The sequence below is a fragment of the Eubalaena glacialis genome, chromosome 1 (assembly GCF_028564815.1).
Source record: "Eubalaena glacialis isolate mEubGla1 chromosome 1, mEubGla1.1.hap2.+ XY, whole genome shotgun sequence".
Classification (NCBI taxonomy): domain Eukaryota; kingdom Metazoa; phylum Chordata; class Mammalia; order Artiodactyla; family Balaenidae; genus Eubalaena; species Eubalaena glacialis.
This window is the reverse complement of record NC_083716.1, coordinates 212540892-212565074: the sequence shown is the minus strand read 5'-3', so window position 1 is coordinate 212565074 and position 24183 is coordinate 212540892. Positions and strand designations below refer to the sequence as shown.

Sequence of the window (24183 nt, the reverse complement as noted above, 5' to 3'; positions counted from 1 at the left end):
CACTGATGTCCCTTTGTTGCTCACCTTAGTTTAACACTGTTTATGGTTGTTCCAATTTTAAATATTTATTTATTTATTTGGCTGCGCCGGATCTTAGTTGTGGCACGTGGGATCTTTGTTGTGGCGTGCGGGGTCTTTAGTTGCAGCATGCGGGATTTTTCATTTGTGGCATACGGGATCTAGTGCCCTGATCAGGGATCGAACCTGGGCCCTCTGCAATGGGAGAGCAAAGTCTTAACCACTGGACCACAGGGAAGTTCTGGTTGTTCCAATTTTAATGCAACTCTTTACTTCCTGTATCTTTCTTTGGAAGCCTGCATCAAGAAAATGACCTCTCATATAGAAATCTGAGGACCTTCAAAATATCATAATTGATGTCAGAGTCAGTCAGATAGAATTATGTACTTAAAAGTGAATAGCCAGGACTTCCCTGGTGGCGCAGTGGTTAAGAATCCGCCTGCCAATGCAGGGGACACGGGTTCGAGCCCTGGTCTGGGAAGATCCCACATGCTGTGGAGCAACTAAGCCCGTGTGCCACAACTACTGAGCCTGCGCTCTAGAGCCGCGAGCCGCAACTACTGAGCCCACGTGCCACAACTACTGAAGCCCGCGCACGTATAGCCTGTGCTCCACAATGAGAAGCCACCGCAGTGAGAAGCTTGCACACCGCAACAAAGAGCAGCCCCCGCTCACAGCAACTAGAGAAAGCCCGCGTGCAGCAATGAAGACCCAATGCAGCCAAAACTAAATAAATAAAATAAACAATTTTTAAAAAAAAAGTGAATAGCCAATAGCTCTCTTAGACAGATGTCCATACCTCCAGACTAGTTCATTTAATCCCCATTCTTGATTTTTCCTTCCAGGGAAGGCAGCTCAACTGATGTGCATGTCTGTGCTCCTCAGTCCCCCTTACTGTCTCCATCCCTGGAGGGGATGGGTTGAAGTATTTGATGAGTGAATGTGGGAAGAATACCGAGTTTGCTTGACTCAGCCTATCCTTCTTCATCTTGGGAGCTTGCGGTGAACAGATTTTCTCTGTAGCATCTCCAGGGTTAGGAGCATCCTGTGCCTGGGGCACCATCCTCATAAGGCCAAAACCCAAATCTAATCAGATCACTATCCTGCTTAAAATCTTTCAATGTCTTATAATTTTAAGGAAAATTCCAATGTCCTTATAGTACAGAATACGAGTCCAATCATGATTCAACCCCTATCCACTTCCAGTCTGATCTCTTGCATTTTCAACAGATGCACCCATCCTTCCAGCCGCAGAAAACATGGCCCGTCCATTTATACCCTTAACGTTCCTGATCACATGAAACATAACTAACCTCCCACAACCATGTGGACACTCACTGGTTACACTGGTCAGGCCTTTTGCAGTAACTCCAAATTTCATTGTCAAAGGAACTGATCTAGTTCAGCGTTTTCCAAGTGGCTTAGGGTGCCACCACCATGATTTTGGCCATATCAATATTATTCATCTACTATTATTTACTTAATACCCTTCTTCAAGCAATCCACTTTTATTAAATTATTAAAGTTTAAATTTCATATCATTACCAGCAATGGAAAACCAATAGAAGCTGCTACAAGCAAGAGGCAACTGTAAAAATAAATACAATGGAAACAAGTCATATGAAATTTTACCTAGACTGGGTTGCCTGTCCCCCACCTCCATTCCCCAAAGGAAGACACCACACACATTAGAAAAGTGTTAAAGATCAGTATCAAAATGAGACCTCCGAGATGTGTTCAGAAGGGTTGGAGAGGGACCAATATTCTCAATGTTAACTGATTTTACTTAATAACCTTGCACACACTACCTAAATCAATCCTCTCATGCACCAGGGTATGTGCTCTCACCCTGGCAAACACTGGCTGAGCTTAAATTCAATTACCACAAATGGAAAACTGTGGGCTCTGGAACCACGCTGCCTGAACCTGACTCCGACTTCAGCACTTTCTAAATGTATATACCTAAGCCAGTTACATAACTGCTCTTGGACTCAAACTAAGAATAATGAAAATACCAATCTCAAAGTTGTTTGAGGGTTAATGAAGAAAAGGTTTTGAGACAAAACATGAAGCAAAAAAACGCACCCCAAAATATTTATTCATCAAATGATAAATAGAAAGAGATTAACTCTGTCAAGGGACAAAAGAAAAGACATTTTGGTAAAAATGAAATTGAGCAGGTACTAGAAAGACCATTTGATCACACATCAGAGGATGATGAATGAAAGGATGGAGGGATGAAGCAGACTAACACAGGATGAAGGAAACAAGTAAAAACAAATACCACAGAGTTTCTGTTTTTCTTTTCCCTAACCTGTAAATCCAAGATCTCAGATTTCTGCTAAGACCAAAGCTCTCTCCACCCCATATTACTGGCCTCTTCAAGACCATCTTGTAAATGCTCATGAGCAAATCTGCTCAATTTTACAATCTGTACTTTTATGTCTGTGGTTTTATTTCTCTTCAACTATTATAGTCTCTTCTGGTTGACGCCAGTGAAAACGTAGGTTCTCGTGTATCAGGGGGCAGTGTCCCGCTTGGTCGGGATTTATCACCTCTGCCAACTTCACCTTCACCACTTCTAATCCATCCTGCCCTGCCTGTGGCTTCTCCTGCTCTGTGGGCCAAGCACACTGTTCCTCCTAATGCTGCTCTGGGAGGCCCAGGACCAAAACAATGCTTCATGTCCCGTTGTCAATTAGGAAATATTCCTTTCACATTTTTTTTGTAAATTTATTTATTTATTTATTTTTGGCTGCGTTGGGTCTTCATTGCTGCGCGCAGGCTTTCTCTAGTTGCGATGAGCAGGGGTTACTCTTCCGTTGCGGTGTGCAGGCTTCTCATTGCGGTGGCCTCTCTTGTTGCGGAGCACGGGCTCTAGGCGCCCGGGCTTCAGTAGTTGTGGCACGCGGGCTCAGTAGTTGTGGTGCACGGGCTTAGTTGCTCCGCGGCATGTGGGATCTTACCGGACCAGGGATTGAACCCGTGTCCCCTAAATTGGCAGGCAGATTCTTAACCGCTGCACCACGAGGGAAGCCCATTCCTTTCATATTTTAATGTTATATAGAAGAACTTAAAATCATCTTCAAATCAACATCAAGATGTTGAGGGTGAATAATTAATTATATTTAGAGACATTTATTTTCAGAACAAAAATTAATGTTTCGAATGACCTTAATTCTCTTAAACATAATTTTACCACATATGAACAAAACATAGTGCTACAATTTTAGATTCTACGATTCCAAAATCAAGTTGTTCCTTCCAAATTTGTACTAAAGTCTGTGTTTATCTCTAAAATTCAATTCTCTTGATATGACTTCTTCAAGTTAGAACCTATGAACGCTCATCCATACTACGAAATACAAGACTAAAAAACAAACCTTTTATTCTAAAGTTAACATATAAAAAATTATAAATGTAGCCATAAAATTGAAAAGATTATTTTCCCATACCTTCGAGAAAAAATTTTGACATGCTTTGGAATGTAAGTGAAAAGAACATGGTCCAAAAATGCAGGTTATAGTCTTTGTTTTGTCACACTGGCTGTGTGACCTTTATCTGTGAGGGCTTTAGTTTCCTTCTCTAGAAAATAAAAAGGTTGCGTAAAATGGACTCAAAAGTTCTGTAATTATACTGGCTTTCTGCTCTTATTTCACTTCTCCCCTCTTACCGTTTCCCAGAATATTTACTTTGTATGCATGTTTTATTTTTTCAGCAAGTGTTTATTGAGTGTCCACTCTGTGCCAGGAAAATTACAAGGCATTAGAATATAGAAGTTGAGAAAAATATGGTTCTTGTTCACAAAAACCTTTCAGTTTAGTGGGCAAGATGGACATTCAACAAACAATCAGAAGCATTATACTTGATGATGATCTTGAGAAAGAAAAACCTCACCGTGCTCTGCGGGTTATAATAGGTGACCTAATTTGGATTGGGGGCAACAAGGAAGCCACAATGAAGAAGTGACATTTAAAGTGAGGAGTAGAAGGAAGCATATCCCAGCCTTCCAGGGGTACAGGGCAAAATGAAGAATAGTCCTGAGAGGGGCAGACATGGACAAGTTCAAGGAACCGAAAGGGAAACAACGAGGCTAAGGCAGAGAGCATAAAGGGGTGCAGGCATGAGTGACAGGGTCTTCTCTGGACTATCAGGGATGTTGGCTTTTATTATAAGTGCGGGATGTAAGCTCTTTATTATAAGAGCTCACATTATTTACTGTGAGCTCATTAGGTAGGGACATTGACCCTGAAGTTAGAATCTGAGCTCCACCACTTACTAGCTGAGTGACCTTGGGCAGTTTCCTCATTTAGAGTTATTGGGAGGATTAGATCAATCAATGTAAATAAAGTGTTTAAAACAGTGCCCAATGGTGGTAAGCACTTTGCTGTGTATGTTGTTATTATTAGCATCATTCTTCCTGGATTCAGGACACAGAAGAGCTCAGAGGAAGGAGTACTACACTCCAGGTGCTGAGACCAGGGCTCCAGGTGCATCTCTTCCCATACAGGCTGTTTCCACAGTAAAATGAGGAAACCTTAAAAGGAATTGAGATAACCCTGAATTGTAATAAAGAAACAGAAAGGTAACTTTAAGTGAACAGAAAGGTGCTCTTGAATCTCTTCTCTGATTTTTGAGATTAAATGGATGTTGTAATATTGGAAAAATATTTAAGAATTCTTGCTTTGCATTGCTCTTGCTTTTGCATTGCTCAAGATGAAAATGGCAACCTACTTAAGTTTCCTTCAAAATTTATTGAGTGTACCATCATTTCTGGTTCTCTTTCATCAATGGTGAATCTTTCAGAACCTCTATAATCACCTAACTGTACTGTTTCACATTGCAATTTAGAAACCTCAGCAAATAAACTTCTCATCCACACTGGTGATGTGAGTAACTAAGATCTGTAAATAAACAACAAAGCTTTGGATAAAAATCAACTATTTCAAGGGAAAATGTCCTATGATTTACTTTTTTCTCCACTGTTCTTTGCTTCAATTCCTAATAATTTTACAAGGATCCCCTGGATTTTAATAAGCCCTTCTTTTTCATCAAATGAAAACACAAACTTAATGTTCTTAAATTTGCCTCATTTTTATAATATTTAATTACCTCTTATTTATCAATTCAAGTACAAGGCACTGAAGACACAAAAAGTATTAAGACATGGGTTATCCCTTCAAAAAGATGGTAGTAAGAGATGGAGGAGCAAACATAATAAAGAAGGAAGAGAGAGAAAGGAAAGTTAAAGGCTTGGAAATGCAGATAAGGTTAGCGTATCAGTGCATAAAAGGGAAATCAGAGTAGTAAACCCCAGTTAATTTATAAAGTTAATTATCTTCTTTAAGTTTATTGATAATCTCTCAGGGATGTAGTTTATCACTAGGTTTGATGGGATGGTTTATCACTACATTAATACAGCAGCACTTCATTAAAATTAATATGAGTTTCTAAACTGAAGTCATTCATTCATTCATTTATCCACAACCCATTTTTTTAAATTTATTGAAGTATAGTTGATTTACAATGTTGTGTTAATTTCTGCTGTATAGCAACGTGACTCAGTTATACATATATCTTCTTTTTCATATTCTTATCCATTATGGTTTATCATAAGATGTTGAAAATAGTTCCCTGTGCTATACAGTAGCACCTTGTTGTTTATCCCTCCTATATACAATAGTTTGCATCTGTTAATCCTAAACTCCCAATCCTTCCCTCCCCCACCCCCTCCCCCTTGGCAACCACAAGTCTGTTCTCTATATTTGTGAGTCTGTTTTTGTTTTGCAGATATGCTCATTTCCACAATCCATTTTTGAGCTTCCCCTAAGACTTAGAATCGGGTCTAATTTGATAACAGGCTGCTGTAGCAAGGGTACAAACTGGCTTCTCTAAAACTTCTGTACTTTATTTTCCCCTCTAAATATTTACATCAATAAGCTTCTGAAATGAAGATTCCTTTTTGATCTCTTCTACCTTGCTATCTGCATTTTTCCTATGAGATAAATAAGCTTTTATCTGACTATCTGGATAGATCTTACAAAACTTCAACCACATTAATAGCTGTCCTTCTGGATCCATCATGCCAACATGCTGACACACCTTGTCCAAAAGAAAACAAAATGAGAAAAGTAAGAAACTGGAGACCAAAGAAAGACTGAAAAAATTGGTTAAAAATCAGGCTGCTACTATTTACAACAGCCAAGACATGGAAGCAACCTAAATGTCCATCAATAGATGAACGGATAAAGAAGATGTGGTGTGTGTATATATATACATATATATGTATATATACACACACACACACACACACACACACACACACAAATGGAATACTACTCAGCCATAAAAAAGAATGAAATAATGCCATTTGCAGCAACATGGATGGACCTAGAGATTGTCATACTAAGTGAAGTCAGACAGAGAAAGACAAATATCATAGGATATCACTTATACGTGGAATCTAAAAAAATGATACAAATGAAAATATTTACAAAACTGAAATAGACTCACAGGCATAGAAAACAAACTTATGGTTACCAAAAGGGAAAGGTTGCGGGGGGATAAATTAGGAGTTTGGGATTAACATATACACACTACTATATATATAATAGATAAACAACAAGGACCTACTGTATAGCACAGGGAACTATATTCAATATCTTGTAATAAACTATAATGGAAAAGAATCTGAAAAAGAATAGATAGCTAGATAGACAGATAGATAGATATAGATAGATATGTATTACTGAATCACTTTGCTGTACACCTGAAACTAACACAACATTGTAAATCAACTATACTTCAATTAAAAAAATAGAAAAAAATCAGGCTGCTATATTACTTTCAAATTATTTAACATTTAATATTGGGACATCAGTCCTTTTTTAAAGATGTTTATAATCTTGGGTTAATACATGAAAACCAGGAAAACACAAGGTGGTATAATTTCTTCATCAAACCACAGAGAAGCTAATACCATAAACTCTTCAGGGAAGGTCAAGAGTAAACATTTCTTTTCTTTTTTTAAAATTTTTATTTTATTTTGGAGCATAGTTGATTAACAATGTTGTGTTAGTTTCAGGTGCAGAGCAAAGTGATTCAGTTATACATATACACATATCTATTCTTTTTCAAATTCTTTTCCCATTTAGGTTATTACAGAATATTGAGCATTTTGGTGAGTTTTGTTAGACACAAAGTGTGTGATTTTGTTTTCTTTTGTAACACAGACGTAATATACAGGCAGATAAGTCCCATGCAATATGACTGCCAACTCTAGTCTTTTTTGGACTAGAGAGTCCAAAAGAGTATGGAATCCTCTTAACTCCTTGGGGAAAGTATGTGAAATAAAAGCTTTAGGCAATGTTTTATAATAAATCACACTATCATTTTTCTCTCTCGATAATTCCTCTGTTCTCTTGCTATTCCATCTTTGCCCCCTCCTCCTACCTATTACCAGGTCATCAGGTGGTCAGAACTTTATAAAATAATGGCTGAAAAGGGGGAAGAGTTTAAGGACCGCCCTAACTGCTTGAACCTATAAATGTTCATAGATATTTTGAAGTCCCGGAATTTTCCCTACGTGTTAGCAGATTAAAGGGAGGGTATGCACTTTCTTCATGGATCGCAGTGTCAGCCATGAATAAGGGTCTGATCCCCAATCCAGACTTTCCCAACAGCTATTGCTGTAATGTGAGGTTTAGGAAACAAAGTGACAGACAAACTTTCTCTGGGTTTTAGCAGTAGTTTAATTATGCATCTTTTTCTTCTTTCTTTAAACTATACAGGTTTTTAAACTTACCCCGATAGCTGCTAAGATTGGGGCTTGATAAATCCACTTGATGTCTCCAGCACTAAGTTCCCAGCATCTGAGACATGAAAAAGAACTTCCATTAAAGAATCAGCAAAGCAAATAAGCAGTGAGATGTAACCTTTTGTTTTACCAAAAATTCCAGACCCAGGTTTTTGATTAAGAAACAAGTAGACAGGAAAAAAAAAATCTCCTAAAACACCCAAAACAGTAAAAAAAAAAAAAAAGTGTAACGGTCCTGGTTTCCATACTATTAGCTACCCCTTGGGAATAAGTAAAGTATTATAAATAGTGGTTTATTATTTTTATAAGAGTCAAAACTATGTTTCTAGAGCCACAATAAAATTAGTCTTCTAAATGTGGTACCATTGATTCTTTATTTTTGTTATCACTGGAAAGATCCATAACAATTAAACCTTGTTGATAGAGAAAGTCCTCTCACTTTCAGAATTTACTCCATTCGTTGTAGAACATTGACATTAGTACATTCTAATCCACAGAAATGCAACAGAAAACTGACAATCATGAAAGTGATTCTTGTTGATAGGAATGTAGAAGAAAACTGAATGCAAATGATTTTTGTCCATAGAAAGGAAAATTAGCTGGGTTGGTGGAATGTAATTGCTCAGTGATCTGTGAATATTGACCAGTTTTTACATTTATTTGTAAAATTATTTCAGTGTATGTATTACTAGATATAAACATGTAATTCTTTTATTTCTCCTTTGAACCAGTTACAACATCTTACTGGTTTCCTCATTAATTAGTGACTTAAAAAATCTTGATAGGTGCTCATTTTATATTTGCATAAGATCATGATTTTATCTTCTATTTTAAAAAGCTAGTTTTTAACAGTACTTAATAAAAACACTATTTGATTTACTTATTTGTTATATTTATTTTCTGCTTCCTGCTCACTCCAACTAGAATTTAAGTTTACATAGGCAGGGATCATTGTTGTTTTTGTTTTCTGTTACAAGTGCCTAGAACAGTACATAGCATGTAGGTAGTCAATAAACATTTGTTGAATTGAATTGAATTCAAAGTAAGTTAGACTCAACCTCACCCAATCTGGTTTGTGGTAAAGGTCTTACACTAGAATAAATGGAACAGAGTTGAGAAAAACTAGTTCCACTTGAAACTTTAATGTAGCACTTTAAACGTTTGTTTTAAATTAAAGATACATAAATAAAAGTCTTCAGTTTCTTTCTCCTTAGACAAAACCTAGCATTGATTGTGGCAACAGTAAATGAAATTTTATAAAGAAATTTTAATGATATAATGATAATTTTTAAATTCTGGATAATAAACTTATTAAGAAAGTTACTTTTAAATTAATGAACAAATTATGGATAATAAAAAGCTATTTCAACTCTTCCTTGAAGGTAAAACATTTTCAGTACACATGTAATAACAACATATTTTTTAAATATAATTTTGTATATAGGCAATACATTCTCATTTCAAAAAACAAACTATATAAAAAGATAGACATTGAGACCTCTCAGTCCTCCCCATGTTCCTGTATACCTCTGACCTTGCCTTTCTCCTTACAGGTAACATCTTTTATTACTTTATTGTATATGCTTTCAGTATTTCTTTATGCATATACAAACACATACAAATATTATAATCTTATTTTCCCCATCTTACAAAAATGCAATGTACACTCTGTTCTGTAACTTTCCCTTTCCTTTTAATAGTATATTTTTAACTTCTTTCCATATCAGTACCAAGAGAGCTTAGTAGCCCAGCATTCCATTGGAAGGAGGTACGACAGTTAAATCAACCAGACCCCTAGACCAAAGTGTAATTCTGGTCCAGCCACACTGAAATCTGCAAAGTCAATGGGCTTGAAGACTGAATAAGAATGGAAATCAAACACAGGGACATTTTATACTTGCATACACCTTACTTGTTTACACATTATTGAACATTGCCCATATTATTTGTATGCATCTATTTTCCACATTGTTCAGCCAGACAAGAAAGATAAAAGTGTTACTGAGTCGTGCAAAACATCTATCACACTACGCTAAAAAGGCTTCCCACTGTAAGGAAAGTGGCACATATTGTGAGAATATAAATTGAACATTGATTCACTAAATTTTGGATTTCATAAATTTGGATTTCATAAATTTTCTTTTCAGCTTTGACATCTGGTAATATCTTCATAATCTCTCTTTGCTTCAATGACATTTCATCGTGGTGTCTCCTAACACACTGGAATTCGATTACACAATTTCAGCTCTACAAAATACTTGTATCTGGAAGTAGGTCAAACCAGCTACTTCTAAAAACAGGAAAAACTTGACTTTGATCATTTTCAATGTCAAAGTTTCAAATTTGCCCTTTGATAAGAGGCAACTGAGGTTTCAGATATTTTAAAGAAAATGCTATTAATCCCTATTTTTCATTAATTCTTCAATGTCCCAGCTCACACCGTGTTTGTTAACATGGCTGAGAAACTACCCTCTGTCCAGATTTTTTAAAATAAATTTTAACACTCTAGGAAATGCAGGACTAAATGTCGGTAAAAACGTAGTCCTGAATGGTAGAGCATGAAACCCAGTAGTCTGTATGCTGAATGGTAAAGCATACAGACTATAAAGTAGGATTTCCTGCAGCCAGAACTGGAAACAGGAAATACATTGTTCCACCAGAGGGATCCAGGGAATTATATTGATTAAATACTGTATTGTCTCCACAACTCACACTCTGATAAGAGTAGAGGAAGTGAAGTCCCCTGAGAGCCATGCAGATTTCCTAGGAATGAGGGAGTGTATCTTTTCTTGGTCCTTTCAATTGCAAGCCCTAAGGTTCCTGCTGGCATCTCTTATCTCCTTTGAATGAGCAGGGAGAAGGTAATAAGGTATCTTGTAAAGTGTTTTTGCTTTTGTAAGTAAAAAGAAAAACAAAATTATTCACTTTTTAAGTCATTTGTCCAATCTAAACTTCCCAATTATCTTACCCTACCTTAGTCAAATAACACTTTGATAGAATTTTAGAACTGGAAGAGACTTCTTTTGTATATTCTATAGAGTTTAGAGTACCTTCTAAAACTGGGTCTTATCTGCTTATCTCTAAATGTCCAAGATACAGAGAAAATCAGAGTTCTAGCTTTGAAAGGCCAGATCAGAAAAAGATAAATCGCAACTATAAGAGACATGAGCAGGGGCCCCATCTGTCCTTTGGAGATGCTCCAAGTCTGCTCTCTCCACTTGAACTTTGTGACACGGCACTATACATAGGTCAGATGATGACGCTCAAGAAAACCCACAAAAACTTTTTATCTTAGACAAGCTGAATTTCATGAGAAATCAAATCTGGCAATTATAAAATCATGCCATGAATGTGGTAATACAGTTTTTTTTTCTATGCAAAATAAATATAAAATGACCCCTTAACCCAATTATCGCACTCAGATCAGGGCACTATAGAATTCAGAATTTTATTCTAAGTAAGGTAGGAATAAATATTTTATGCAGAAGAGTCACATGATCTAACTTATATTTAATATTTTTACATTAATACATCTGTTTTAGAGCAATATTTAGTATCAGTTGTATTTTTCAAAGTATTACATACCTAATGGATTTTTTCTCAAAAATGATAAACATGTAGTTCTTATTTTTTCAGCAAAAAGACTTATGATTATTAATGATTTAATATCTAGTTTATGATTCTTTTAAAAATGCAAGATAACTAAGAAAACTAATTATCTAATTCGATATAAAATGTACTATGAATATATTTGCTTTCTTTCCTTGCTCAAGGCCTGGAATAGCTGTTGAATGGATGAATGAGTCAAAATTGCTCCAGGCTAGCTGTAGGCTTTGGAGATGTAACCTGATATCTCTGGGTCTCATTCTATTCATCTCTCAAATGTGGGGATTGGACCAAACAATGCCTTCGGTTCTACCTTCTCTAAAATTCCAAATCTAAGTGATTTGGTTACACATCTCAGGGTAAAATTATTTAGCATTATTTAGTACCTCTTTACTGACTCAACCTCCCTCCCTCCTCCAAGAAACCAAACAGCAATGCTGCAAGTCTTCTTTGAGATTTCCAATATCGCTGTGTAAAAAAAAGCAAAGCCAGTAAGTTCTAGAACTGAGGGAAAGCTGATGAATGGGGAGTTCTGGAGCAAGGCTGCACCTAAAGATAATGATCTGTAGACTTCAGATTTGGGGGAACAGTGGTAGGTTCTTTGTAGAATTCAGGTGCTCACATAATGTGGCATTTTCTTCACTGCACAACTGACAAAATGATTCTGAAGGAAATACTCAGTGACTCAAAACAAATGTACGGGTTCAATGAAAGAAAGGAGCAAACAAAAAGGAGTTGCTGTCAGGAAATGTACACGATCTGTGGATATTAAACTGTATTCTGTTAACAGGGAAGAATGCTCAGCATTACTACATCTATAAGTTAAAACTGTCTCTCTTTAAATCGCCTTTTCATGTATCATAAGTGTATTAGTCTGCTCGGGCTGCCATAACAATATACTATAGACTGAGGGCTTAAACAGCAGACATTTATTTTCTCACAGTTGGAGGCTGAAGTCTGAGATCAAAATGCAAGGCACTTTCATCTTGCTGTGTGCTCATAAAACCTTTACTTCATGTGCATACACAGAGAGAAGGAGCTCCCTCGTGTCTCTTCTCATGAAGACACTAATCCTATCATATCAGAGCCATACCCTTAGGATTTCATTTAACCTTAATTACCTCCTTAAGGGCCATCCCTCCAAATACAGTCACACTGGGGATTAGGGCTTCCCACATATGAATTTTGGGGAGACACAATTCATTCCAAGCAATAAGTTTGACCATGAAAGCAAAGAGCAGGCACTGAATGCTTCTCCATGTTCTCCTTTTCTTTCTTTGACTCACCATTACTAAAAACAGAAATAATATGAAAAAATGAATGTTTCAGTATCCATTCATCATGTAGCACCCAAAGAGAAACAGACAACTGGGGGGCTAGTGATTCCCTAGGATGGATTCCACTTCTAATGTGCATTTGTTTTATCATTTAAGAATATTTAATTATGCTATAGAAGACAAGAGAACAAATGGGGTGGATTAAACCTACAGTTTGCATTAAATGTAGATCAATAGTTAGTTAAGTAGAGCACATGAGTGTTAAGCACAGGTACTAAATATCTGGGGCAACTGAGCACTAAATATTCATGATGCACTAAATATATAAGAGGCACAAAGTATCCCCAATACGCAGGAAGTACTCGATAGTCTTGATGTCTTAATTCAGCCACTGATTGGTGGAACCCATGGCCACATATCCTTTGCCCAAAGAACGCAAATAAAACCCAGAGCTGCTCAGCAGGCTAAGTGGCAAGCTAGAGCCATGGCCAGGTGAACTTGCCCTTATATCTCTCTGAGACAGCAGGTGTGTGTCTCCGGCCCAAGGCACCTTTTGTCTGTGGGTCCCCTTGTTGCAACCACATTTCTGGTCCTCATAACCGCACCATCAGTGGGGAATGCTGATGTGGCAGAGAGAGTGAGAGAGAGACAGAGAGGAGATATGAGTACTGCCTATCCCAGGACTCAGGTAGTGCAGTCCTTTCACCTGGGTACGTGATATCCTAAGTGTGTTAACTTACCCATCTCTTTCCCCTTGCTTCTCACTGTATGTTTCAAATTGATTTCATAAACCATGGAGTTTATGACCATCCTAATCGGGTCTGTGAGTCTTTCTGTCCCATGACTCTGGGATGGATAGCTTGCTGGTAATGTATCAGAGGCTACAAGGTAATTTCCCACATAACATCCCTAAAGGGCAATGTCATCAAGAACAGCAGCAAGTCTTGAGAAAATCCCAGGCTCTTGCTTTACCTCTTCTTGTTTCCACTCACCTTGCATCAGCCAGAGTTGCTCGTGCCACAGCCCAGGCTGTAACAAATGCTGCTGGGAACCCTGCAATCAGAAAAGGATTCAGAGACCATATTTCTTTTAAGATTAAGGGATTTTTTTCTTATATTCATCACATAAAAATATACTATTAAAAGGTGAGAGAGAAAAACAGGCATGAAAAATGTTGCTATGTGAATATGAAAAGTCCACTTAATTTTCATCTTGTCCGTTTGAGAAGGGAGGTGGTACACTGATGTTATTCATTCTCAAAAGTCTGAAGATGAAGACTGGCTCTATTTTCCTTTGAGGGGTGTAAGGTTAAGCCATGTATGGAGGGGACCAAAGTTCCCGGAGTCAAAGGCAGGCGGTGGTCGGTGCTTCCAACTTTGCCTCTTGAAATGCCGAAAGCCACATGCTTTCCAAGAGGAGTGAAGCAACAAGAGGGACCCATGAGAAGTGGCAGGAAGGCTGCTGTTCTAAAATACTCAAATTTTCTCATTCTAAAAGTTGAAGGCATAGAGAGGCTATATTGCAAGTTACAAAATTAGGAGGTTTTGATCAGTTTAGCCCTTCTTTTTTTGTTCATATCAGCTCCAGACAGAAGCATTTGCAGGCACTGAAAGCTTAGCAAAGGGTGGTGCTATATTAGTTTGATGATTTGAGCATGACATATTTGTCCTTCATAAACAATAAACACCTATGAGCTTGCAACATCAACTCTATTATACTGACTTTCCATGAGTCCTTTGCCTCCAGTAAAGGTTGACTGCTCAGTTCACGCTATACTTGGACTCTGACATCACAAAAAATCACAAACCATAACTTTTATGCAGCACTGCAACAGAAGATCGAAGGATTTAATGGATAACTTTTCATTATGTGGCCTTTTAGAAAGAAGTTTTAAAAAAAGGAAGAGAAACCATAGGAAGCGCCTTACAAAGAGAGAAAAAAAATTTAACTCAGAACATTTTTTTAACACAATATTCTTTACCTTTTAAAAAACACATTTCTAAATTTTCAGATATATTTTCTAAGCCAAAAAAGTAAACATAAAAATAGATTCAGATGAAAAAAATTTCAGAAAAAATTAAAATAAGGTGATATCCCACAAAAGGGAATTTCTTTGGTCTCCTTAGTGATCTAATTGAATTTAATCTCAGCCTGCCTGTGTGGCTATTTAACTTTATGACTCTATATTCCAATTTTATTTATTGTTTTTATATAACTCCTTTTTTAAAAATTCTGCTCAAATTCTATGTTCTAGGAAATTTTTGTCAAAAGAGATCTACCCAATTCTGGTTAATTCTTAGGTTCAGCTTGCTATTCTATCTATCTATCTAGTCCATCTATCCATCCATCTGTATAAACATATATCCACTTAGCACTTATTAAATGCCTTTTCATTTGTTAAGAACTGTTATAGTCTCAGAAGATTTCAAAAAAAGAACAGAATAAACAATATCCCTGTTTTCCTGAAACTTATATTCTGGTATGGGAGGCAAAATTAATAACACAACTTCAGTTATCCATTAGCGCTATGAAGAAAAAACAAGAATGACACTATGTAATGGAGAGAGCACGGCTCCTTCTGACAGAGTGGTTCAAAAAGGTCTGACATGGATCCCTTTGCTGTTCTACTGCCTTGGTTATCTTTAAAAAGTGTCTGCCTTTGATCAAAATGTTCACATTTTCTCATTTGCAGGTCTTCATCTTCTGCTTCCTTTACAATCTCCTGATCAGGCAATTTCCTGAATGATGTTCTATATATAGAACATTGATTAATGGTGCTGGATTTAGAATTATGTTTTAAATGATAATTATAGCAAATACTTTATATCAGACACCATGTCTTAATGAAATTGCTTTTCTCATCCTCTTGGAAGACCCTCATTCACAAGATGAGCACAGAGACAACCATGGAGGAATAAAGAACAGAAACCACCTTGAGGCTTTTTAAGAATTTTTGGTCACCAATCTTAGTGTCACATTATTACATAATTGAGAACACATAAATAAAGGGAAAAATCTTTGAGGTCTAGATGTTATTTTAAATTTAAGTGTTACTTTAAGTAAATTTAATGTAAATTGGAATGTTATTCTATATTTGTATTTATCTTAAGAGCTGAGTTATTTTCATAAAATACATCAGTATAAATAAGTGATTCTGAGAGGGAGGCAATCTCTGGTCTAAGAATAAGTAGACTCGAGTTTTGGTGTGGCTTCATTATTATTCTCCCTTAAAATGAAGGTTTGGACTAATAGTAGTCAAAAAAACTTTAGCAATTAAACACTTTCTTCAAATAAAAACTTATACAGCAGCCCACCGCATAAGCCAGAGATGCCTTGAAGCCAAAGTGGGGTAAAAGGGTCTTGCCATATTGGCCCATGTAATTTTATCTTGTTTTGGACACTTCAGAGGCTTCATAGAACCCAACCTCAGCCTTACCCTCCTCCTGAAATGCTACTGTGGTATTGCAAAGTCATAGCTTGATCATAAAGTGTAGAGTTAACCCTAAAAATTAGAAACCCATCATGATATGGGGATTCCCAGATTTGCTACAGACATACAACGTCTTACTAACCAGAAACCTTGATTCCCCTGGGAATCCAGTCTATGTTGACTGGTCAGACATAAAGCTCCAAGCTATGTCTTCAGTTCCCTCTCTACTCACTGCAGGATGCTGGAATTTAGTATCTATCACTTGCTGATTCATTCTTTGAGGAACCTAGAAATTTGTCTATATAATTTTGATAGAATTGTTCTCAAGCCTCATAGGACTCTAAGGCTAATACTGAATGAGCCTTTCCTCTCTGTAAGGAAAACTCCAGAGCCTTTAAAGTTTTCCATTGTTACAAAGGTGTCTATTTATGAAACTTCAGAAGACTTACCCTCCCCTGAGATGGAATTACTACAGTAAACAAAAGAAATCTTTAAAAAATATATCAAATTCATACTCTAAAATCTGCTCTAGAAGAAGAGTAAGGCATTATGAAAAAGGACCAATCTAAAACAGAAGAGCTACAATGGAAAAGAAAATGTTTACTGAATTAAATATTGCCAGCGGGCAGAAACTGTAGAAAATCAATTGGTGGAGAGGAGGTGGAATCTTGAAACCAGGTGAACGCACAGAGGTAAATCTACATAATGGTTACAAATATAAATTTAAATTTGACTATAATTTATTTTCTTTTAAACAGATAATAACCTGTAGAATTTTTTAATGATAAGTAGTAAAACCCCAAATTACATCTTGAAGGTCTGGAAAAAGTAATAAGCAGGGAGAACCAAATTCCTTATCTTTCATAAAGTAGGACCAAAATATAGATCTCTTATTGACTCTAATGGTTAAATATAATTTTAACTTTAAGATAACTTTAAGGTAGAATTAATAATGGCATTAAAAATCATAGGGCAAGGGAGAAACAGTTTTTCTAGATTTTTAAAATTTGCTTAAAGCAAACAACGAAGATTTTTAATTGTATAAAGGTGTTATATTGACTATCATAAATAATTTTATGAAGAACAGATTTTATAAATTAAATATTTTGAATATAATACATATGATGAGAATAGGCCTACAAAAAATAAAACAACCTAAAAGGTCAGACTCCATGTTCTTGTGTGCTGGGACTTTAACATATATCTTGTATTTCAATTATATATACTGCCAAATGGATGATCAAAAAATGTTTGCTGGATTGAAATCATTTTATACAGAGATAATAAAATTGGAAGTGTAGTACCTTCTCCTGATTATTTTAAGATAATACAAAATATGAAAATATTCTATAAGAAAGCTTGGCAACAGGGACGTGACTACGTCGTATAACCAGGATAGGTGCTTTTATATGATAATACGTACATTCTGGCATCTCATCTGACAGGTGAAAATTAAGAATGGCTGCTAATACAGAGGTAAATTACCACATTCAATAAGGATAAAGAAGCAAGAATGACACTTTTTTTCTTATTATGTTGTATATTATATCCCTAGTACTTATTTATCTTATAACTGGAAGTTTGTTACCTTTTGACTGACCTTTTAAATATAGAATTAAATATATTTTTTAAATATGTAGTTGGAACTGAGAATAAAGTGCCTTATTCATGAGAAAATTGAGCAGGGATAGGAAAAATTAAGAAAATGGTTAGTTGAAAGAAAAGAAGCATAGTCATCATTAGAATTTGCCTTTACTCCTCTATACATCTTGTTTTGTGATAAAGATATATAAAAAACAGTCATTTTAAATATCTGCCTTCAATTTACTAAGGCAGACATGGCATATGTTCCTCTTTAGATGGTAATTTCCTTCCCTGCCAACTTATTATTAAGAACCAGCAAAATCAATGTAAATAATGCAACTCCACATATCATTACAAAGTGAGTAATAAAGTGCTGAGTATTTACCTAGCTAAAGAGAGCTTAAAGTTATAATAACTGGGTCCAAATGAACAACAAACGAATCCAAGCAAATTCTCTTCTCTAGTGAAGCCAATATATCACTGGAAGAAAGTCTGAAACTGGGTTCACTATGGATTAGTCTAGCAAAGGATCCTGCAAAGCAGCTATAATGTTTTGATATTTATTTTTCTTATAGAAAGTTAGAAAAATGAGTCTGAAATAAAAATGATATTTTAAAATCAGACTCTCAGTGTTGAGATAAGAGAAAATAGTCTATTAATCAAATAGACTTGGATATTTACTTCAGTAGCAGAGAGAAATTCTTAAAAGAATATTACTATTTTTTAATTATATATGTCCTAGCCTAGAGCATTTATTTTTTTAATGCAAAGAGAGAAGCCGGAAGATAGACCAACTATAGAACCATAACCCTGTAAAGATTACTTGTTACTGTTTTAATTGTGGTTAATTACATAATATTGCACGTAAGATGCTTTTTGTAAAGTGATCTTCCACGTAGATACTACTTGCTTTCATGCATGTTCTTAAACCATTCAGTGAAATGAAGATTTCAAGTTGTGATGCTTCTCTACTGTAATTGTCACTCTTATGACAAAATTTTGTGGACAAATAATTAAAGTTGTAAAGGAAGGTGAGAACCTCATACTTGCATAGAAGCTCACTGGAACCCTCACTGTTTTTTTAATTCTCATTTTCATAGAAATATTTGAAAACTAGTTTCCTGGGTTTCAGTGAGGCAAACTCCTGATTTTACAGAGCGACAGACTGAGTGATACAGCCCAAATAAGAGCTGACAGGGGAATTTGCTATCAAACCAATATGTAAAGAAAGAAAAACAAGTTTATTACTAGTGTGACCAATGTCATAGAAAGCCAAAAAATAAAATGGAACTCAGACAAATTCATTGTTGAATTTTCTATCAACATCTTTACCAACTTCTAGTAATTATGTGGGCACACAGATATAATTTTGCCTTGAAGGCAAACTACCAAAAACTGTTGAGAAAATATCCAAAGTACCCTAAACAAATAAAGTGTATCTTTTTTTATCTTAGTAACTGTTAATCAAAGATAAGGGAGAGCCTAAAAACAAACTGTTTTCAGAAATAAAATTTTATTCACAACAATTATTATTTCATAAAAAATAACACTTGACAGTAAATTGACCCTTTGTCTTCTTAAAGGTTATTAACTAACAGGAAATTCAATATCCTTTACTTCACATTTTCAAACGTTAAGACAATATTAAGACAAAACAGGCCAAAAAATTCTTATTTTGATGGGAAAAAAACACTTCAAATTTAATCTTGAGCCACTTGGTTGATTTTTTTCCCTGTGCTGAGCACGTCATAATTTGGATATTAAAATAGCAATTGTTAATATTGACACTTCTTAACTTTAACCATGTATGAGTTTTAATTTTTCTTAAATTATAACAAGCAACATCCTTTCTCCACATTACATTGAGTTAGTGCCTAATTCAGTAATCCCTCTAGTACTGACAAGGCATTTTCGGAATGTGAGCTGAATATCTTTTCTTTAAAATTATTTATGCCAAAAGTAATTTGAATTATTTCCTTCCAAAAGACATGGTATATCTACATAATTAGTTTGTAATTTGCATTGTTAAATGCAGTCAGGGTGGTCCTATAAATTCCTTTCTGGCATTCTCATCATATGACCTAGAATTACAAATCAAAGATGCATCATTATAGCTTAGAAATTCAAAAATCAAAATTTTTAGGATGAAATTATTGTTAAATCAAGACATTGACATAAGATACGATGAGCACAGCAGTTCTAAATGTGCATGGCTAACAAGGCATTTCCCCCAAAGAATCCTCGCAAGAATCTGGCCTAAGAACACTAACCCTAAGTTAAAAGTGAAAAGTTTGTTACCACTGGGAGGATTATAGACTTGATCTTAATAAATTTCCTGAATAAATAATTAAAGAGAAAGAAAGGATAAAGATAGAATAGGGAGGGATTATTTCAGGAAAATGACAGAAGGAATGCTAATGACAGGCAAGACAGAAAGCCCTACAATCCATAATCCAGTTGAAAAGGAAAGCAGACAGAAATGCCTTACCCCAGCCTATCAAGGTGAAGCCCCACAGGTACTTGGTGTCCGAAAAGAACGCCACAAAGATTAAACTATGCAGATAGAGGCCTTCCACCAAGATCCAATAGTAGTTTGTAGCCAAGAAGTAAATAAACATCACAACTGCAATCTTGCACCCAATCTGTTACAAATAAACCAACATTGCACCATATTAGAATTCCTAATCGTACTTGTTCCAACATTAGACCACTAAAAAGCAGTTCCTCCATTTCTTTTTTATGATCTAATATCTCTTGTACCTGGGAAGGCCAAGACTTTTGAAAGAGGTCAGAACAAAGTTATTTTAACATAGCATTTCTAAGACTGCTGGCTTGATTCTATTTTTAAAATAAGATTTTTATTCCTTTAGAAGTTACAAGAAATCACTTTTCCTTAAGTTTTCTTGTTTATAAAAATACTTGATCATCAGAGAAAATTAGGAAAGTAAAGAAAAGAGGAAAAATTATCCATCATTCTACCATGAATTTATTTTATTCTGGTCTTTTTTATGCCCCAAAAGTTAATGGCTTAAAATGATAAACATTTAATATGTCTTATGAATCGATGGATTGGCTAGATGATTCTGCTGATTTGGGCAAAGCTCAGCTAATCTTGGCTAGGCTCACTCATAGAGGTCTACCCTCAACTGACACACCATCACACCTACTTCATTCTAGTTCATTTTAAAAGTCACAAAGCCAATCCAGAATTAGAATCAGCAGAGACAACAATGAACTACAGGGCAAAGGGCAAAGATACCGACAGCATTAATTCACACCATCAATACAATCAATCTATTCTACCTAATTTCCAGATATATTGCTTCAATGGTGATAATGCTTCTCATTAACTGAATTATTGGGTGATTCTACTTACTAAATAACAACAGGACATTTAAGAGCAGAATCAAGTACCATGGAATCTTATTTGGGAACAAGTCTTTGAGTCTACAATAAAGGAACTAAATGCCCTGGGTTTTTAAATCCCAAGCTCCTGGTCTTTCAGGTGAGCTTTTTACTTTTGAAAGTGGTGAGCCATGCAAGGGCTCATGGTGAAAACACTTACATATTGTGATTTGTCCACAGGAGGCACTTCTATGGAACTTTGTAGGTCATCTTGCATTATCAGGGACTGCAGCTCCTTTACTCCTATGTGAGCATGGACCACTCTGTCCTTGACAAAGATGCTTGCAGCTCTCAGCATGAAAGACACAAATAAGTGCATGTGGATATAGTTCCTAGTACAATGCAATCGTCTATGGAGAGAAAATATTCAGTACTTAGATTTGAATAAAATTAGAAATGGAGAAAGAAAATACATAAATAAGCTCAAACTCCTCCCAAAAAAGAAGAAATATAATAAACCTGAACAAAGACAGAAACAATTGGAGTCAAAAACTAAAATGTAGCTTTTTGAGAATTAATTTCAAATTTATCCTGATCGGCTACCATGGTTATCCAGACTATGCAGTGTTAAATATTATGCTACATTATACTATAGCATTACATTATACTATATATTAAGGTAATAAATAATTGATGGAGAACCACCTTGAACAGGGATAAGCCTTATTAAAACTGGAATGTTCACATTTTCAATATATTCTCTATAAGAAAAAGTAAGATATTTTGATAGAATTACACAGTTTTATTTCCTAGGAATGTTAGAGAGAAAACAAGCTTCCTTTAATATAAAAAGCTTTGGAATTATAAAAGGATCTTAGACACAAGTTAAGTCAGTAACATACTCAGGAGTAGATATAGCAGCATCAACTAGTACAGAAAGGTAACTCCAAAAAAAAAAAAGATTTCTTTTAAGTTTGATTAAAACAAAAATGAAAACAAAACAAAAACACCAGGAAAAGGGATGTATAATCTGGTCAAAAGGCCCAGCTCTACCATTGCTTGACTATGAAAAAAGCTGAGCTTTCGTGTACAATGAACACACTGATACTACGTCTCTTCCTGAAAAGACAAAGTACTCAAGTATAAGGAAGTAAGAAATGTTTTAATCCAGAAATAAAAGAAGAAATGTTTTAATCTAGTAATATATTTTTATATTTCATAATATAGAAAGAATCTACTGTTAAATACTCTGATAAACTATTATGTAAACTGAGGAATTATTACTTAGTCATTGGTATCCTCCTGAAATTTCACGTAACTTTTATTCTTATAAATATCTATCTATTATTCTGAACAACCACAGCTAAGTTTGATGTAATGGAATGAACTCTGGATCCAAGTCAGAAGATGAAAGTTCTGTTTCCAGCTGGACCACCTATGACCTTGTGACTTTGAACACTGAGCTTCAGTTTCTTGTCTCTCAAATGAGATCATCCCTGCCAAGCCAACTTCACGAGGCTATTTTGAGGAACCCCTCTACAAGCCCACAAATGTGATCGTGTTACCCTTCTACTTAAAAACTTCATTGGCTCCCTGTACACTACCTTAAAAGACAAAATTCAAAGCCCTTGACAAGAGCCTGTAAAACCTAATGCCACAAAATCTAGTTTCCCCCTGGCCATTCCCATATGGCCACTCCTCCCTATGCATCAAATGCTGCATTCATATGGGACCCTTCTATATTCCCTGCGTATACTCTGCTCCTTTGTGCCTCTGACCTTTGTACATTCTGTTGCCATCATTTGGAATATGCCAAATTCCTTCTCATCATTCAGTATCAGCTCACACACCAGTTGTTCTGGGAAATCTCTCTCCCTTATCTTGTTAGTTTTAGACTAGTTCCTTAGTATTCCCAAAGCCCTTTATGAAACCTGCATTACAGTACTAATAATACTTTAATTGATAATCATCTAATGTGTCAGTTTCTCTTAATGGTGTATATACTACTTTTCTGGTCTTCAACATATCTTAACTTGGCCTCCATCAATACCAAAAAAGGACTATCACATGATAGAGAAAAACGCTTGTTGAACCAATGGACTAGTAAATCAATAAAGCAAAAGCTTTGGAAATATAAACTACACCACTATACCACTACTATATGAGAAACTGTTGGAAGTGGTTGGAATATTACAACTAGTCACTATTTATTAATTCAACAAATAGTTACTGAGCACCAGGACATATCAAGTACTACTGAGAGTGCAGCAATGAGCAAACAGAAAAAAAATAAATGCCTACTCTTGTGTGGCTTTACATTCTAGAGGGAGAGACAAAAACTAATAAGATCAATAAGTAAAACATCAGATAATACATTAGACAGTTATACATCAGAGGAGAAAAGTAAACTAGGAAATAGGTATGAGAAGTTTCAAGGAAGAGAAGATTGTAAGATAATAGGAAACAAAATATAAAATTTTTCTTTTAGTTATAGTTTCTGTTAATTTCTAAATCCTCTATTTCCATTTTCTAATGTATCATCTAACCTCACCCCTTCTTTTCCTGCATATACTTTAGCACTAAATTTTTTCAATTGTACAATCTTAATTTAATATATCTCAAAACTGTCCATTTCTATCCAATCCCCAAGGCCACTGCCCTAAGCCAGGCCACCATCTTCTTGTCCTGATGACTCTACTAGCATCTTCCAAATGGGCCTCCTACCACCAGTTCACACTCCACCTTACAATACACGTTCCATGTCACTCCTGTGCTTCAAATTCTTCATGGCTCCTCACTGGCTCTTAGGGTGAAGTTCAGATTCCATATACAGGTCTCAATACATTCCCAACCCTGCTTACCTCTCTAGCCTCAGTGTCCATCACCTGCCTACAGCAAAATTCTCAATTCTCAGATATTCCATGCTTTTTCTTGATCTAAACAGGTTTGGAACTCTCTCCTCAGTCTCCTCTTTTGGTTAAATTTTGTGTATACTCATGTGTCATTTGAGATGTCACTTCATTTGGGAAGTCTTCTCTCTTGTCCCTCCTCTGTCCTCCCAAATCACTATAAGCCACATGAATCACAGCACTTCTCAAACTGTAAAC

General features: G+C 35.7%; 1 protein-coding gene across 2 annotated transcripts in view; it reads right to left on the bottom strand.

Moving 5' to 3' along the window:
• PTH2R (parathyroid hormone 2 receptor) overlaps nucleotides 1–24183 on the bottom strand; it is a 71667-nt gene that overhangs the window by 20168 nt on the left and 27316 nt on the right. For both annotated transcript variants that reach the window (XM_061204517.1, XM_061204510.1), the window contains 4 exons: nucleotides 21297–21486; nucleotides 20220–20373; nucleotides 13710–13770; nucleotides 7823–7889 (listed from right to left, as the gene is read on the bottom strand). In XM_061204517.1, coding sequence (XP_061060500.1) covers nucleotides 7823–7889; nucleotides 13710–13770; nucleotides 20220–20373; nucleotides 21297–21486 — 472 coding nt within the window. The remainder of the gene's footprint in view (nucleotides 1–7822; nucleotides 7890–13709; nucleotides 13771–20219; nucleotides 20374–21296; nucleotides 21487–24183) is intronic.